This window comes from Stegodyphus dumicola, chromosome 2 (assembly GCF_044657685.1).
Source record: "Stegodyphus dumicola isolate Sdum_Otavi_A_Nest chromosome 2, ASM4465768v1".
In the NCBI taxonomy this organism is placed as follows: domain Eukaryota; kingdom Metazoa; phylum Arthropoda; class Arachnida; order Araneae; family Eresidae; genus Stegodyphus; species Stegodyphus dumicola.
The window spans coordinates 264,710,727-264,727,075 of NC_140769.1; the positions used below are offsets into that span (position 1 = coordinate 264,710,727).

Genomic DNA, 16,349 nt, shown 5'->3' on the forward strand with positions numbered 1-16,349 from the left:
CTTTGTAAGGTAAACCAGCTGGCATACACGTCACTCACGAGAAAAACCATGAAAACACCTATGCAACCAGTCCATTTGCTGGGATTCAAACCCCAGAGCAAATTACCGGTGTTCCGTGACTTTACCACTCGGCCATTTATGGGCCTTTATGAAATGGAAAGCGATAACTTCATTTAAAATGTATGTCAGAAATACCAAGATGTTTTGCAAAGTTGGATGCTTTTTAATATACTTGCAGAATGCCTGAAGAAAAAGAGCAAGACCTTAAAAAGAAAAAAAATAAATGTTTGCATAAAATTTAGTATTTTTTAAAATTTGAAACTTTTTTAATCTTATGATATTTGATTCTTGCGATTTCAAAAGTAAAATATTTGACTAAAATATGAATAACATTTTGAGAAACTAAATGTAGGATGATAAAATTGTGTAAAGCAATAATAATAATAAAACTGTTTAAAGCAATATATGCAAGTCATCCTAAGTTAAAATATCGGTTATATATCTCTCTTATTTATGTATCTTTTCTGAATGGAACATTGAAAGGCATGTTAAGTGTGCTTAACTGTATTTTCTCTTTTAATATATGCAGTTTTTCAAATGCATGGTAGTCTGGGTCATAAGTATTCTTCTGAAAGAAACACAATTCAAATAAATAAAATCAAATTCTGGAAAATTTATATTAATAAATATATTTAAAATGCTCAGTTCGAATGAATAAATAGAAAACTTTAAAAAATTACCTAAAGAGACAATGCAGCGCAACCAATTAAAATAAAATTCTAAAAATTTAAAAATTACCTAAAATAATAACTATGACTAGAAATATAGTATAAAGAAAACTATATGAAAAAAAAATAAATAAATGATGCACCTTTAATTTAAACTACGCAGTTCGAATGAGTAAACAGAAATTTTTAAAACAGTTATTTGAAAGAAACTATGCAATTTAGACAATTAAAATGGAATTTGGAAAAAAAAAAGCATTCCTTAAAATACGATAATTATAAGTAAAAATATAATATAAAGAATATTATTGGAAAGAAGAAACGATTGTAATTTTGTTGCTCTGCTCACGCACGATGTTAGGGAAATGAAATAGGTTGCCATTTATTAAGAAGTTCGCCAAGTGAACTATTCTTGTCACAAACTGGAAAAAAAGTGGCATCATAAATTGTTGAATTTCTCCATAAATTTCGTACCAAATTTTACAAAATTAATATTTAGGCATAATTTGAGTCGTAGAATCGAAATATGTAAAAAAAAAAAAAAAAAAAAAAAAAAAAAAAAAAAAAAATTGTTATTTGAGAAAAAGACCATTCTGTGTCAAAATACCTATGTTAGAATAGTGCTATATATAAATCTAATATATTTCCCAAGTCACGCTTTCGAGATATGAAGAACGCAATTTGAATTTCGTCAATTGGCCCAGTAGAGCAGGAGATATGGAACTGTCCCATTTTTTCTTTTTTTTTCCCAGTGTACATGATGCAAGCATTTTTTGCTTGGGACAATGTCTGATGCAGCTCATTAAACATTTTTCCTTTGAGGAGTGTGAAGTTTTTCAATGTCTCTCTCAAAGTGTCCTTATCTTTCTTCATTTGGGCGAATCTCCATTACAAAATCGGACAGTTCCTGTGCCTTTTTTAGCAATTCATTGAACTTCTTGTATATTGAAGTTTCTTTATCTTCTTCACTATCACTGCTTTCACCATTGAATGGTATTATAAGGTCATCTAATTCTTCATTTGTCATTTCATAATTGTCATTCTGGACTAATTCTTTGATTTCTCTTTCTTCTATACCTGGAAATATTTTCGCTTTGCAATTTGTACAATTTTCTTGGCGATAAACTCACTCGATAAACCCTTTAAAATTTTTGACAACTTTTGGCCTGTTACCATTCATTGTTGATGAATTCATTTGTTCCCATGCAAGTTTAATCATTTCTATGCAGTGTCTTAAATTGAATTGATCCAAAAATGGTGTTAGTGTGTCATGCTTTCCTTTGTCTAGTGCTATATTTGCAGAGATGTAAAAATGCCTGACATAATAGGCTTTGAATATTTTTATGATGTCTCAATTCATTGGTTGGATTAAGGAAATGGTATTCAGTGGAAGGAATAAAATATCTACATTTGGATGCAGTATTATAAAGGCTTCAATGTCATGTCCTGGAGCATTATCAAGAATTAGGAGAACTTGAAAATCAAGTTTTGCTGTCCTAAGTAATACTTGTCTTTAATGAATAAATTGTCATACCAGTAATTAAATAGGATTATTTCAATGTGGATATCAGCAATTAAATAGTAATTTAATTACTGGTATCCAATTTCATACCTGTAATTGAATTATTTCAAATCGCATTCTGCAAGTCCATATTCGGCAAGGGTTTATGGTAGAGAATCAACTAATATATTCGATTGAAAATATCATCCACTTTGTAGAAGATTGAATTTTTTAAAATAAATTTAAGACAAAATTTCTACAAACCTTTGTAGAATTCTGAAGAGTTCCAAAAAAGTTCTCCTGGTTTAATTTTCTGTAAAAGGTCTTAGGATATATTTTGAGTATGTGCATTTATGTGTAACTTTAAAGTGAATCATAGTTCTAAGTTTATTTTAGCAGAAATAGTCATATTTTTATGCACTCCCAATTTTTTCATTTTCAGAAGCCAAACTGCTCATCAGCACAACTCAGGGTCCAGAGCCAGATCTGCCAACAGATGATGAGAGGAGTTTGAAAATTGCTGAATTATGTGGTAAATAATTTCTTTTCTTGGCAGTGCCATTAAAATTACGAATCTTTATTGCCCTGTTTTGCCTTTTGGTCATGTGTCAGAATATCATTTCTCCCTTACATGATACTTACATGTTGGTTTCGGTGAAGTTAGCAATTTTTTGCAGAAGGAAATGATTGCAAAACAATCATTTTATTACATACAATATAATGAAAAGTTTTTCTTTTAGATGCAATTAATTCTAGTAGATCTATTGAGTTTCATGTAATACAATACAAAGTTTAGGATCCAGAATTATGGAAGTGCTGGGCATTGCTGGATTTCAGAAATTTCCTGATTTTAGGTCATCAGTTTAAATCCAGTAAGGCAATATGCTGGCATTATAAAATTAAGTATTTCATTATTAATATTTCTTTAAGAAAGATTTTTTTTCACAAGGAAAGTTTTTTATGAATTACCTTTACATAAAATTAAAGCCGAAATTGCAATATGTCAAGAAGCTGAAACAACGATATTTTCAAGATTTCAAACCATATTACATTAAGGTCGAAACTGCAATATGTCAAAAAGCTGAAATGACATATTTTCAAGATTTTAAACCATTATTACATTAAAGCTGAAATTGCATTATGTCAAGAAACTGAAATGACATATTTTCGAGATTTCAAATCGTATTACATTAAAGCCGAAATTGCAAAATGTCAAGCAGCTGAAGTGACGGTATTCTCGAGATTTAAAGCCAGATTAAGTTAAAGCTGAAATTGCAATATGTCAAGAAGCTGAAATGACAATATTTTCCAGACTCTAATTCTTAAACAAAAAATCTAAAATAATGCTTTATTCTAAATAAACATTATATAACAGTTTATCCAAGTTCTATTAAACCTCTGAACACGGGTCCACAAACAATGTATTCACTTTTTATCCTGAATATGTGTGGGGGATTGTTTTTATTGCTGAAAATGAGATTTTAACTGCAAGGAGGAAAAGCTGTATTTCATTTTTTTTGGTAAAGCTTTTATGCATTTTGTACCCAGTCGAGGAATTTACATAAACAACAGATGTGGTCAATAAAGAAATCATTGTGCCCAATGCCATGACCCATAGAAGTGAGGAAAGTTACTCAACTTTAGCTGGAATTTGGTAGAATGCATCATCCTCTTATTAGAGATCCTAATTAATAACTTCACTTGGGTTTTATGTAAGCCGGACTAAGTTTTGTAAGGAAGGTGTGAATTAACTACTATTTCTCTGTTTTTCCCCCTTGCATTTTGACAACAAGATTAAACTTTGGAACTCTTCTTTTATAGAACTGAAAGAAGTTTCGGGATCAGTTAACCTGATGCACGTACTTGAAACAATAAAAGACTGCAAAATTCCTCAAAATGAGGTAATTAAAACATCATTGAACAGCCTGTTGTGTAGTGAGAAGTTATGCCCGGACAGTCACTGGGTTTGCTGCCTGAAACTGTCCCCAAATAATGCCGCTCTTCTGGATATGTAAATAAGTAACTAAAAAAACTCTGACCTATAGGGAAATAAATTAAAACTGCATGTTTAATTTTGAAGGCATGTTTAATTTTGAAGAAAAGCTTATATTCCAGCATTTTTAAATTATATTATTATTTTCTTATTTTGAAAACCTTTGATAATATTACAGAGGCTTACTGGTCGCTGCAATTGCTGTTACGTGGGTAGGATAGCAAGACTTCTTAAATGCATGATTTTTATTTAGAAGACTCTTCTTAGAACTACCAGCACTTACTACTACAAGTACTATCAACAGTTAACAGTGTTTCATAATTGGGAGGAAAGTTTTACAATATTTGGAACTTTCTTCTGGAGATTGTATTTTTAATTTAACTGCAAAAATTTGAAAGGATTGCCATTCCAAGCATGTTCTTCATTTTCTTTAACAATAATGGGAATAAAATTCTGAGATACTTCTCTCTTAACAAACAACTCTTTGCTATTAATGTTAATCTGATTCATAATTTAGTTGGTATCCAAAATTTATATTCAAAAGTTTCAACTTAATAATAATCAACAAAATGTTATAGCAAAAGTATGTAGCTTTTTAAATCTCGCTGATTTCTTTGAGTAAAAATTGTTTTTCTTCTCAACCTAATTTCATATGACAATTCAGAATCTATTATTCTTCACCTTTCTCAATGATTCACATGACTAAGCCCTACAAAATAATATTTCACGCAAATAATGTGCTTCCCAGGGCAGACCATCCCACCTCGTTCCCCTATACCTATGCCGCTGAGAACAGCACAACATCTTTTAGATTCATATTTAAGGCAATTCGTGTGGTGGCGAATTCATGAAGAAGGTGAAACTTTTGCTGTTATCTTATATTCCATTAGGGTTGTTTGAACCCAGGAATGTTCAACACTAGTTTCAATAAATTTCTTTTCAAATAATCTCTAAACTTGAGGTGTCTCATTACAAAATTTTTACTGATGTCTGGTTATTATTGAATTAAACCTAAAGCAATCTCTTATTATCTAACTAAATAGACAGAAATCTTTTCCTTCAAGCTTCCACTGGAATTGTTGGTGCAGTTTTGGCCAACACTTTTTGCTTGTGATATCTGTAAACTTAAAAATTCATGGCTCTGATCATCATGAAATCTGATAACTGGCTATAAATTTTGCCAAATGTTTTAAAAATATGTGCAAACATGCCTCCATGATCATGTGAACATGTTGGAATCATGTTCTTGTGATGATTCCAACACATCCAGATTTTATATTAAAATATTTCTAGAATTCTTAAATGGTCTTAGTATTCAGTGTTTCGTTTCAAGCAAAATCCCAGTATGCATTTACTTAAAATAATTGATGAGCTTAAAAGAGAAAAATAATTTATCATGTAGTTTAATGGGAGCAACTGATTCTCTTTAGAGAATTCATCTACAATTTGATATCATGGATAATAAAAGTGTGGGCAGCTAAGTAATGACATCTGTTCATTTAATTGTTGTCAAAAATGTAAGCCATTATTTGTGTAAATTTATCAAGGATGCTTCATGATTTTATTATATAAAATTATACAGTCAAAAGTTGTTAATCCGGACTCGTCGGGACTTCGGCGATTCCGGATATCGATTTTTCCGGATTATAAATCATCAGTTTAAATCTGGTAAGATGGCATGCAGAAATTATGAAATTAAACATATGAAACAGTAATTTATGAAATAAAGAACAATTATGATCTAAAGGGTATCAAAATTTACAAAAAAAAAAAAAAAAAAAAAGCTTAATATTTATTTGTTTACTTTATTAAACATTTCTTTCAATGTAAGTTGTTTAAGTTGCTTCATTTTATGTGATAATACTTTCTCTTTAATTCTATAAACAGACATAATTTCTTGTTCAGTGACAAAGTTCCGCTGTTCAAGTCCTATAATTGCTGTGTCGAGAATACCGACTAATTTGTCAATCAAAATGTTTTCGTTTCAATAACCTCTGTGTCACTTTCTTCACTATTGGAAGAGAATTATAATGACGAGGAATTTGATTTAAATCATATCAAAGATGGAGTACATTGAGATGAAATACTACATTTAGTAAGGAATTATAAGCCAAATAAAATAAAAACATCTGCCCTGAAGATAAGGGTAGTGCTGACAGATCAACTTTCAGTTCATTGCACGCCGCTATGTTTCCCCTCCCCGCAGAGCAGCATGAAATTGATAAACAGATTTCGGAATGGTTAGAGAAACAAAGGATATGCCTTTATCCATTTTTTGCAGCAATTCCACTTTTTGTTTGATGGACATCGAAACATACTTTCGCTTTGTAGATCCTTTGGGAGCTCCAGCATCGGAAATTCTATTTGTCATAATCGAAAGTTCAAGTTTACTTTTATAAAATTGCTCTTACAGTCTGAAAAAAATAATAAGCCGGATCCAATTCGAAGATTAAGGAACAACACAATCTGCAACATTAGCTGAAATAGATAATTAGATAATTTTAGCTTATACCATCCATTATACATTAAATGCGCATGCGTAAACTTATTATGAGCATGCGCACACGCATATGCGCAGCCGTAAAGGTCTTACGCGCAGAAAGTTTGTAGCTTTGAGGTCTGGATTATAGATAATTCCAGATTATGGGTGTCTGAATTAACGTCTTTTGACTGTAGATGAATTTTTGAAGAAAATTATTGTAAATGGCTTCTTTCACAACTGCTGACATATCAGCCTGTATTAATAATAACAGGTGATCTACCGTGTATTTGCTCTTGGTTATGAATATGAATCAAGTTCTTTAGCTTTGACTGGTTCCATCACTAGCTTGTATTACACAGGATGATTCACTGTATTATAGTAACACTCTTCATCCTTCTGGCAAAAGACATGAATGAAAGTTAGATCTGTCAATTTGCCAATTACGAATAGTGCCATCAAGATGAGAGCAGATCAATTCTACCGTATAATTGCAATTTAAGAATGAATGGTACAGTATCTTTGTGTTTGAGATTTATTACCTGACTAGATAGATTAGAGATGATTAAGATCATCTCTAATGGCTTTGCTGCATCTGAATATTGCCTTAGTTTAACTTTTTTAGTACTTGGGTCACATTACTTCAATCAGTCTGTCACTAGCCTTTGTTGCCAACTTTTATTTTATTCCGAGCATGCTAATATGGTGGTAACAAATCATCTATTTGAGGATATCTGATTTAAATCATTAAATGTGTTGCATAGCTAAAAAAATACTATTTGTCAATAATGGGGATAAATTTCTGGCCATGTTGAGAGACATTGGGACAGTTTTTGAGTAAATGAAAAATAAGAATGGCTATTAGTGTTGTTTTATAACCAATTATTGGAGTAAAATGATGACAAATGTGAAATAGGGCTGCTCCAGTTGACAGATGCCAAATAGAATCACTTGGAAATGCCTTTTTAGTGCATTTAAAGTATAACAGCAGTTGCTAACAGGTATCATAGGTCTTCTTCAAAACCATATTAGTGCATTTTTCTGGTAATAGTGTAAAATTCAAAAAGTAAGTACATATAATTTCTTTGTATATATTTATGTATTGCCTGGTTTTCCTGCAGTAATTTTATCAGCTTCTGTAGTTCTGATGATGCTTCCCCGGAGATAAATCACCAGACATGTGGTAGGTCACCTATTGTGAGAATAAGGATGAATATTAGAAAGCATGGTTTCAAATTATTTTGCAGTGGGAACAAAAATAGCACTTTAAATATGTTAAATTTATTTTTGTAGTTTTCCATTTTTTATGATAAGAGTTTTTTCATGTGTAATTATTGTATAAAATACTCAGGCATAAAATTGGCATTTCACTTTTTCTCTGATTTGTTTTTTTAAAAAAGTCCAATTTTTTACTTTCAAAAATTTGGCAGGTACAGTTTACTAACATATCCATTATTATGTTTAATAAAAAAACAAAAGATCATCTCTAATGGCTTTGCTGCATCTGAATATTGCCTTAGTTTAACTTTTTTAGTACTTGGGTCACATTACTTCAATCAATCTGTCACTAGCCTTTATTGCCAACTTTTATTTTATTCCGAGCATGCTAATATGGTGGTAACAAATCATCTATTTGAGGATATCTGATTTAAATCATTAAATGTGTTGCATAGCTAAAAAAATACTTTTATTTTGATAAAATGTGATCATAACTCTCAAAGTAATTTCAGTCTAATGTGTTATATTTTAACAACTTTTTTAATTCTTATTAATTTATTTTTAATAGCAATCATGCAGGAGAAAGATATGGAAATAGTGGCATTGTGTGAAGAGAAAATGAAAGCCATGTTTGAAGCATTAGTAAGTTCATTTTAACTGTGCATTTCTATTTTTGCACTCAAGTCCTTACATGTTAACATTAAGTGAATGGTTCAGTTTTATTATAAATTGCCTGCTTGCATGGCCATCTACCTAAAATAGTTATTTTAAAAAAAGAAAAAATATATAATGGTTTTGATGAAGCCAGCTAGTATAAATTCATGGGTCCATTTGCTCATTGATAAAAATTGAAATGAATCACCATTTATTGCTTTCAAAATCATGTAGTTTGTTAATTGGTAACAAGATAGATTTGAAAGGAAAATTTAATGTTTTCTTACGCTTTGCTGAATGAAAACATGGTGTATGGAAAATAAAGTCTTATTCTAAACACATGTGTAGAATCAGCTTTAGAATTTTGAAGTCATCTGAGAAATATCCCAAAATAAAAGATGGTACAGAACGACATTCTTGACTTTTCGCTCTTCGTATCTGGTGGAAGCAGGCTTAGTCAAATGAATAGTTTGCTATGGAAAATTAGAAATAGTTGAATATTTTTGAATGAGGCTGTTTAAGAATTAAGCAGTTTTATACCAGATATTAAAATAACTGTATCAGGACATCAAGTACAGAGATCAAGCATCATTGATCACATTCGTTCTTTCATTTTACAATAATGAATCATATAAATTAAATTTTTATCACATGTTTAGTTATTGCATTGTAATTTGTAGTAAATATATAAAATTATTCAGTTATTTGTAACTTAATTATTAACTAGGCCATCATACTTGTCAGCTAAAGGGTGTCTTTTAACCAGGGAAAGTCAAGAAAATCAAAATTTGAACCTCAATAAAAACCTTGCTATAGATGCTCCGAAAAAAGTTATTAGATGTATCTAAAAGTTTAATGTATAAGTACTGTATTTACTCATGAAATTTCTTAGTAAGAACATAAGAAATGAAAAGTAGGCATGGATTATTTATAGGTAACTATCAGAATGTTATATGTTTAAAAGAAACTTATATTCCATCATCTTCGTCACCATTCAGTTTATTTTCCCATGTGCAATGATCTTCAGAACCATCAAGAACATTAAATAAACCTGTTTTCTTGAAGCTCTTCACTAATATTGTTTCGTTAATCAGAGCCCATGCACCCAAAACCCGTGAACAAATAAATCAGCAGGATGAAAAGTGGATGAATTCATTTTAAAATTTAAAAACTAATTTCCAAAATCCACAAGTAAATCCTTTAGTAAGATGAAAATGACAGCTACGTGAACGAATGTATCATAAAATTTGGAAGACACTGCTTTGTGAATGCTTTGAGAAAAGAGCAAATCAGAACTTTAAGCTAAAATGCTGGGAGGGGATAATATGTGAGTGAATATTGTATACCTCTAAAATTGTCAAGCAGGCTTCCAGATGCTTTGGTTGGAGTGTGGAGGAGGTAATCAAAATGGGCTCTGTAATAATCTGTGTAATCAAAATGGTATGCAGTATTTTGGTTCTAAAAAAAAGAGGGACCTTGAAGTTCTGTGAAATCAATATGAGTTTTCCTATTTTAAAACTTTTCATATAACTTTTTTAATTATCTATTAATATGTGTAGATTTCTAGTTGCATAGAAACTGAAATCAGTGTCCTTCAGACAAATGATTAGATTGAAAAATGAGTTATCATTTCAATCTGAATTAAGATGACAAAGTCCTGCAAGGGTTAAAATAACTTTTTTTAATGAAATCTGTAAATTAAATCAAAGGAATCACTTGTGTGTACAAACAAACTATTTGAGGGTCACGCTAAATAACTAAATAAAAAAATAAACTAATTTTGAGGGTAATGCTATGTGCAGATATTTGGTACAAAATGGTCTACTTAAGCTGGCTCAATTATTTTAATGGTGTGCTTTATCATTGGCTAACGAAAATGGCTCAAATTGGAATAATATCTGGCAGAGTTTGCAATAGGATGTAAAGTGCAGATAAGGCTGTAAAAGCTCTAATCTGAAAACCTTCAAAACCTTTGTTTTAAATATTCTAAGAGCTAATTTGAATTCTGGTGAGGATTGCAGAAAGAAATTATAGTAAAGGTTCAAATCATAATAGCTGGTTAATTAACATAAAAGTATTACAAATTTTTTCTACATATTTAAAATATTATTGGATTGTTTCAATCATTAATGTAAATTACTTATTACTAATATGCATCTTATTTTAACTGAATAATCAATATTATATTGTTATAATATTTTTGTAAATTTCAAATTATAAAAATGTCTTTGAGTTAAAAGTCTACATTAATTTTTTTAATGCTTTAAAAAATGTTTTGCAAAGTTACTTGCACTGCCTAGTGAATTAAAATTATATGCATTTAAAAATTTTATCAAATTTTAAGTTAAAATGTATGTAATTTAGAAAAATTTAGTAAAATATTTAGTGAAAAAAAACACCCTCTTTTTATTCATTTATTTATTTATTTATTTATTTTTTAGGAGCTGCTTGGTTTTGAAAAACATAAAATCCAACAAGTAAGTTCATTTATTACTTAATTGCAGATAATTTACTTTTACTTTTTTTTTCTCCATTTTTGTAAAAGTATTTGATTCAGCTTAGGATAGGATTATAATAAAGTCTCAAATAATATCAATAAACCTATTATGATTTGAGATTTTGTTTTATGCAGATGATTTTTTTTTTATCATTCCATGATAAACAAATTTAATATTTTTTAGAGGGCCCACATGTCACCCCCCTTTTCTGTTAACTGAGGCATCATTCAAGCAAAAGCTTAAGATGTAAAATCCATTCATGCCTTTGTTGCAGGATTTAATGTATAGCCAGTAAGGGAAGGTAAAGCACATGTGTAAATGTGCAGCTAGACTGGGGCAGTCAGCCAAATATCAGTTCATGTTTGCTTCACAGTTATTAGTTTTTTCTTATACCAGATTGGCTCTTGGTATACACTGGCTTAGTATTGTCTTGTCACAGTTTTGGCTTATATGCGAACCGGGTTTCTGCCTCCAATGCAATTTCGAATAGTAGTGGCTTTGCCCTTTCGAGTAGCTAGCATGATGGCTCGAATACGGATTAAATATTTTGCTCTGGCAGCTCCTGGGAATGGTTACCGTGGATTGCCAGGTCTGCGGCAAGCTGAGTTTGTTAATTCCTCTCTTCTGGGTATGCTTTAATTTACACCTGCCCCCCCTGCCTAATACAGCAGATAGGGTGGCAGTGTGTGGAGTGCCTTTAATTATGTTAGAATGCATACACAATTTGATTTATGTTAGGTTAGTGTAAAGTCAAAAAAGTTAGAACATTTAGACAAAATACTTAAACCAGTTTTTGTGGTATAGGAAAGTCTGACTGCCCAGCAGCGAAGCTCAGTCTGTTCCACTAAATCCTTCATCTGAATGGAACTTGAGGATCAAATTTGATCTTAAAATTTTTTGTCAAAATATTTACAGATTTCTCTGGCTGTTATGTAATGTGAGTTTAAAAATATCATATATGTTATAAATATAAATGAATAAATTTCATTGTATTGTCATATCTTTTAACTGTTCACTTTTTTCTCATAGGTGGATTTTCAGCAGTTACTTCAGAAAAATGAAGAGGATACAGAACAGTCTTTACTGGCCACTTTAAATTATGGTAAAGTTTAATAAATAAACTTAAATGCAAAATTAGGAATTCTTCTCATAAATAGTAATCACTAACAGTAGCTTATTGGCAAAAGAATAATTACGCACAAAAGTTGCACAACCAAATATCACTCGAATGGTCAGCCATGTACTTATTATTCAAACTCAAGGAAGGTGTCAAATAAGGTAGATTAAAAGACTATTTGGTATTATCGTATTATCTGCCCAACCTTGACAAGAATCATCAGCAAAGTGCTGTGATACCTAAGTTGGCAATCCAGAATTTTACAAAAATGTATTATCTGGCAACCCACTAATGTTCATTAACCACCACATAGAATCGTCTGCCACTTAGAATTGTCTGCAACATAGAATCGTGTGCCACTTGCCACCTAGAATCGTCTACTAACTAGAATAGTATGCCACTTTCCACCTAGAATCGTGTGCCACATAGAATCGTTTGGTACCTAGAACCGTCCGGCACTTAGAATCGTCTGTGTGCACATTAAGCCAGTATGCAATGCCACCATCTGTCTTGATAGTAGTGGTAGTAATTTAAATGGTTTTGAATTTTGAGGGTCATGCATGTGGAATTTTTTTACTACCTTATATGAAGGAAGTAATGTAATCACAAAAAATTCTAGGTATCATATTTCAATGCTATCGAATGTAATTTAATGATGTTTTTGCATGACATCTGTAAGGGCAAAATAAAAGATTCTTTTTCTCCAAATGGATTATAAAATTGATTTAAAATGGATTTAGAAGAGTTTTTTCATGACGTCTGTACGTATCTCACATAATTCAAAACGGGTAGCCTCAGAATGTTGAAATTTTGTATATAGGACTGTTGTAAATGCACACTCTGTTACTAGGCTGTGTGAGCTCAGTTTTTATTTTTTTGTTGTTCTTATATGTTGGCTTTGTTTCTTATGGTTTGTTTTGTTCTTTTTATTGTAAAAAATGAATGAATTATGTTGTTCTCATCTTCTGGTTAAGGTTTTTATGCCTTTAGTTAATCTCCATAAAATAGTTGTAAAATTACCAAGAATTTAAAAGTGCAATTAAGTGCTGCTAAGCCTAATTTTAGTTTACCATGGCAGTCATATTTATTTACATTTGAAAATTAGCAGAATAGGGATTTTAAGTCAGTTTCTGCACCTTTAATGTCTTTTTGCCAATTGGGACCAAAAGGAAACTTTCAGTTTTCTGCATTGAAAAATCTGCCTTGTTGTCTGTTGGTCGAACTACTTGTGTTTGCCTAGAAACTCTAATTAAAATTGTTTTTTAATTATCTTGACTGTATGTCAATGTTTTATTTTTTCTATATTTTAAATTTTTAATGAAGATATTTTGAGGTTTTATGCATTTCTGCTTTACTGTGAAGTGAGAACAGAATTAATTGAATGAGAAATCTATCTGTAATGAAATTTGAGGAAATAAATTTAAATGAAATGCAGGAAAAAATGCATATAATTTAACATTCCATTCAAAGAAGTTGTGGTGTCCGCAGAAGATTTTTTTCTCTTGTAATGAATTGCAATGCCACTTTGATCCTGTTAGTGAAAAAGACAGCATTGCATTTTTTCAATAATATGGCATTTTGTCTACTAGTAGAAAGTGTAGGAATGCACATTTCATGAAATTAATGTGTAGAGTTCTCTAACCTTTCTAAGTTTAAAACAAGTTGATGTGTACATGGAAAGCATTTGCCAGTTTGCTGTGCAAAGTAAAAAATTCTGCAGTTCTGTGATTTTTTTTTTTTGAAGTTAAAACAGATCACTGTGCATGCGGACGGCAGACCGAGAAAATGGAAAGTTGAAGGTTTTATTATGGATATTTGACGCATTTTTAATCTAATTAATGAGTTATTGTTTTATGGAGTTTTGAGTGTTTCATTAGATATGCCTATGTAATTTGTAATGCTTTGTTATGGATATTTTTATACTTTTAATTTCAATAGTTCACTGCTGTTTTATATAATTTTCAACATGCTGTCATTTCTCTAAAATGGTTACTGTTTTTCACATGTTCGACTGGTGAAAATTTAGTAGCAGACTTTGCGGGAGGTAGGGATTTATAACACGAGTGTACCGACTCCCCTACTAAACTATTCTTTTTGTTATAAATAAGCTGTAGTTTGTAGCCTTGAAATGTTATGATCTAAGTAAAGCTCCATATTGTTGTAAATATTTAAATCTTTTTTTGATTGTGTTGTCTTTTTTCTGTATTGTTGGAATAGTGTGTAATGTTTTTACTTATATATGTATTGCTTTTAGGGAGTAATTTTTTTGTTTATTTTGTGTTATACCAAATTTATGGCCACATGCTTTGGATATAAATATACATTTCTCATATAAAGTGGTAAATCTTTCAGTCCTGAATACAGCAATATTTAAATTATAAAAATAGTTCTACTAAAAAGTGAAATGTAGGCAAATAACTTCTGACAGGCCTTGGCAATTTATTGCCAAATTTGCAAGCTTTTGGGAAAACACATTTTGGAAGACATACAACTGAATTTTTCCCGAAGCTTTCAGAAGCACTGTATAAATATGGCTCTGAGAAGTGGGATGAATTATCTGTTAATCATCTGTAAGATCAAGTATTTCAAAGGGAGCTCTGAATTTTGTTTTAGAAATAACTCTGATTTTCTTAATTGAGGATATTTTTTTGTGTGCAAAGGAGCTATTGCTTAATATCAGTGTTCTTCTTGAGGTATTTCCAGCTATTTATTTTGCTATATGTTATGAATTTTTATAATAAATTGGCATTTTCTTTCTGCTTATCTAGATTGATTATTAAAAGATATATCAACAAACCGAAAATGCCCAATATTATGTACAGGTGAATTTAACAGAAATAATACTTATGCATAATTCAATCGACCATGAAATTGTCACCAAGCAGCGCAATAATTAGAGCTATTTATGTATAGAGTAACAACACATACATAACATCTACACTTTCCTTTGATGTTACATCAACTGATTTTCGATAAGCCATGTTTTGTTTTTATGAACATGGATATAAAAAAACTGTATGTCATTGCTGTATTCTTTCTTCCATTTTGAAAGAAAAGAGTGCTTATAGTTTGGAATTTGTCTTCTGCAAAATAGCAAACAGAGGCTTATTTGAAAGTTGTGTGATCCTGCCATTGTGAAATACAGTCAAAAGTCGTTAATTCGGACACCCATAATCTGGAATGATCTATAATCCGGACCTCAAAGCTTCAAACTTTCTGTGCATACATCGCTTTGACGCATGTGTAAGGCCTTTACGGCTGAGAATATGCTTGTGCGCGTGTGCAAAATATGTTTACGAGTGCGCATTTAATGTATAACAGACGGTATAAGCTAAGCTAAAATTATTTAATTATCTATTTCAGTTAATGTTGCAGATTGCGTTGTTCCTTAATCTTCGAATTGGATCCGGCTTATTATTTTTTGCAGACTGTTAGAGCAATTTTATAAAAGTAAGCTTGAACTTTCGATTACGTCAAATAGAATTTCTGATATATATTTATTAATATGTAAATGATCTACAAAGCGAAAGTATGTTTCGAAGTTCATTAAACAAAAAGTGGAATTGCTACAAAAAATGGATAAAGGCATATTCTTTGTTTATCTAAACTTTGTTTATCTTTAACGCTGCGCTGGGCAATGAATCGGAAGTTGATCTGTCAGCACTATCCTTATCTTCAGGGCAGATGTTTTTATTTTATTTGGCTTATAATTCCTTATTAAATGTAGTATTTTGTCTCGATGTACTCCATCTTTGATATGATTTAAATCAAATTCCTCGTCATTATAATTCGCTTCCGATAGCGAAGAAAGTGACAGAGGTTATTGAAAACAAAAAAATTTCAATTGACAAATTAGTCGGTATTCTCGACACAGCAATTATAGGACTTGAACAGCGGAACTTTGTAACTGAACAAGAAATTATGTCTGTTTAAAGAATTAAAGAGAATGTATTATCACATAAAAAACGAAGCAACTTAAACAACTTACATTGAAAGAAATGTTTAATAAAGTAAACAAATAAATATTAAGCTTTTTTTTTTTTTTTTTTTTTTAAATTTTGATACCCTTTAGATCATAATTGTTCTTTATTTCATAAATTACGGTTTCATATTTTTAATTTTATAATTTTTGCTTGCCATCTTACCAGATTTAAACTGATGATC

The 16,349-nt window shown here is 30.7% G+C and overlaps 1 protein-coding gene across 6 annotated transcripts in view; it reads left to right on the forward strand.

The window, feature by feature from the left end:
• Positions 1–16,349, forward strand: part of LOC118197830 (A-kinase anchor protein 13-like) — a 281,410-nt gene that overhangs the window by 229,786 nt on the left and 35,275 nt on the right. For all 6 annotated transcript variants that reach the window (XM_085812122.1, XM_035369379.2, XM_035369382.2 and 3 more), the window contains 4 exons: positions 2,669–2,758; positions 8,485–8,558; positions 11,012–11,047; positions 12,098–12,170. In XM_085812122.1, coding sequence (XP_085668248.1) covers positions 2,669–2,758; positions 8,485–8,558; positions 11,012–11,047; positions 12,098–12,170 — 273 coding nt within the window. The remainder of the gene's footprint in view (positions 1–2,668; positions 2,759–8,484; positions 8,559–11,011; positions 11,048–12,097; positions 12,171–16,349) is intronic.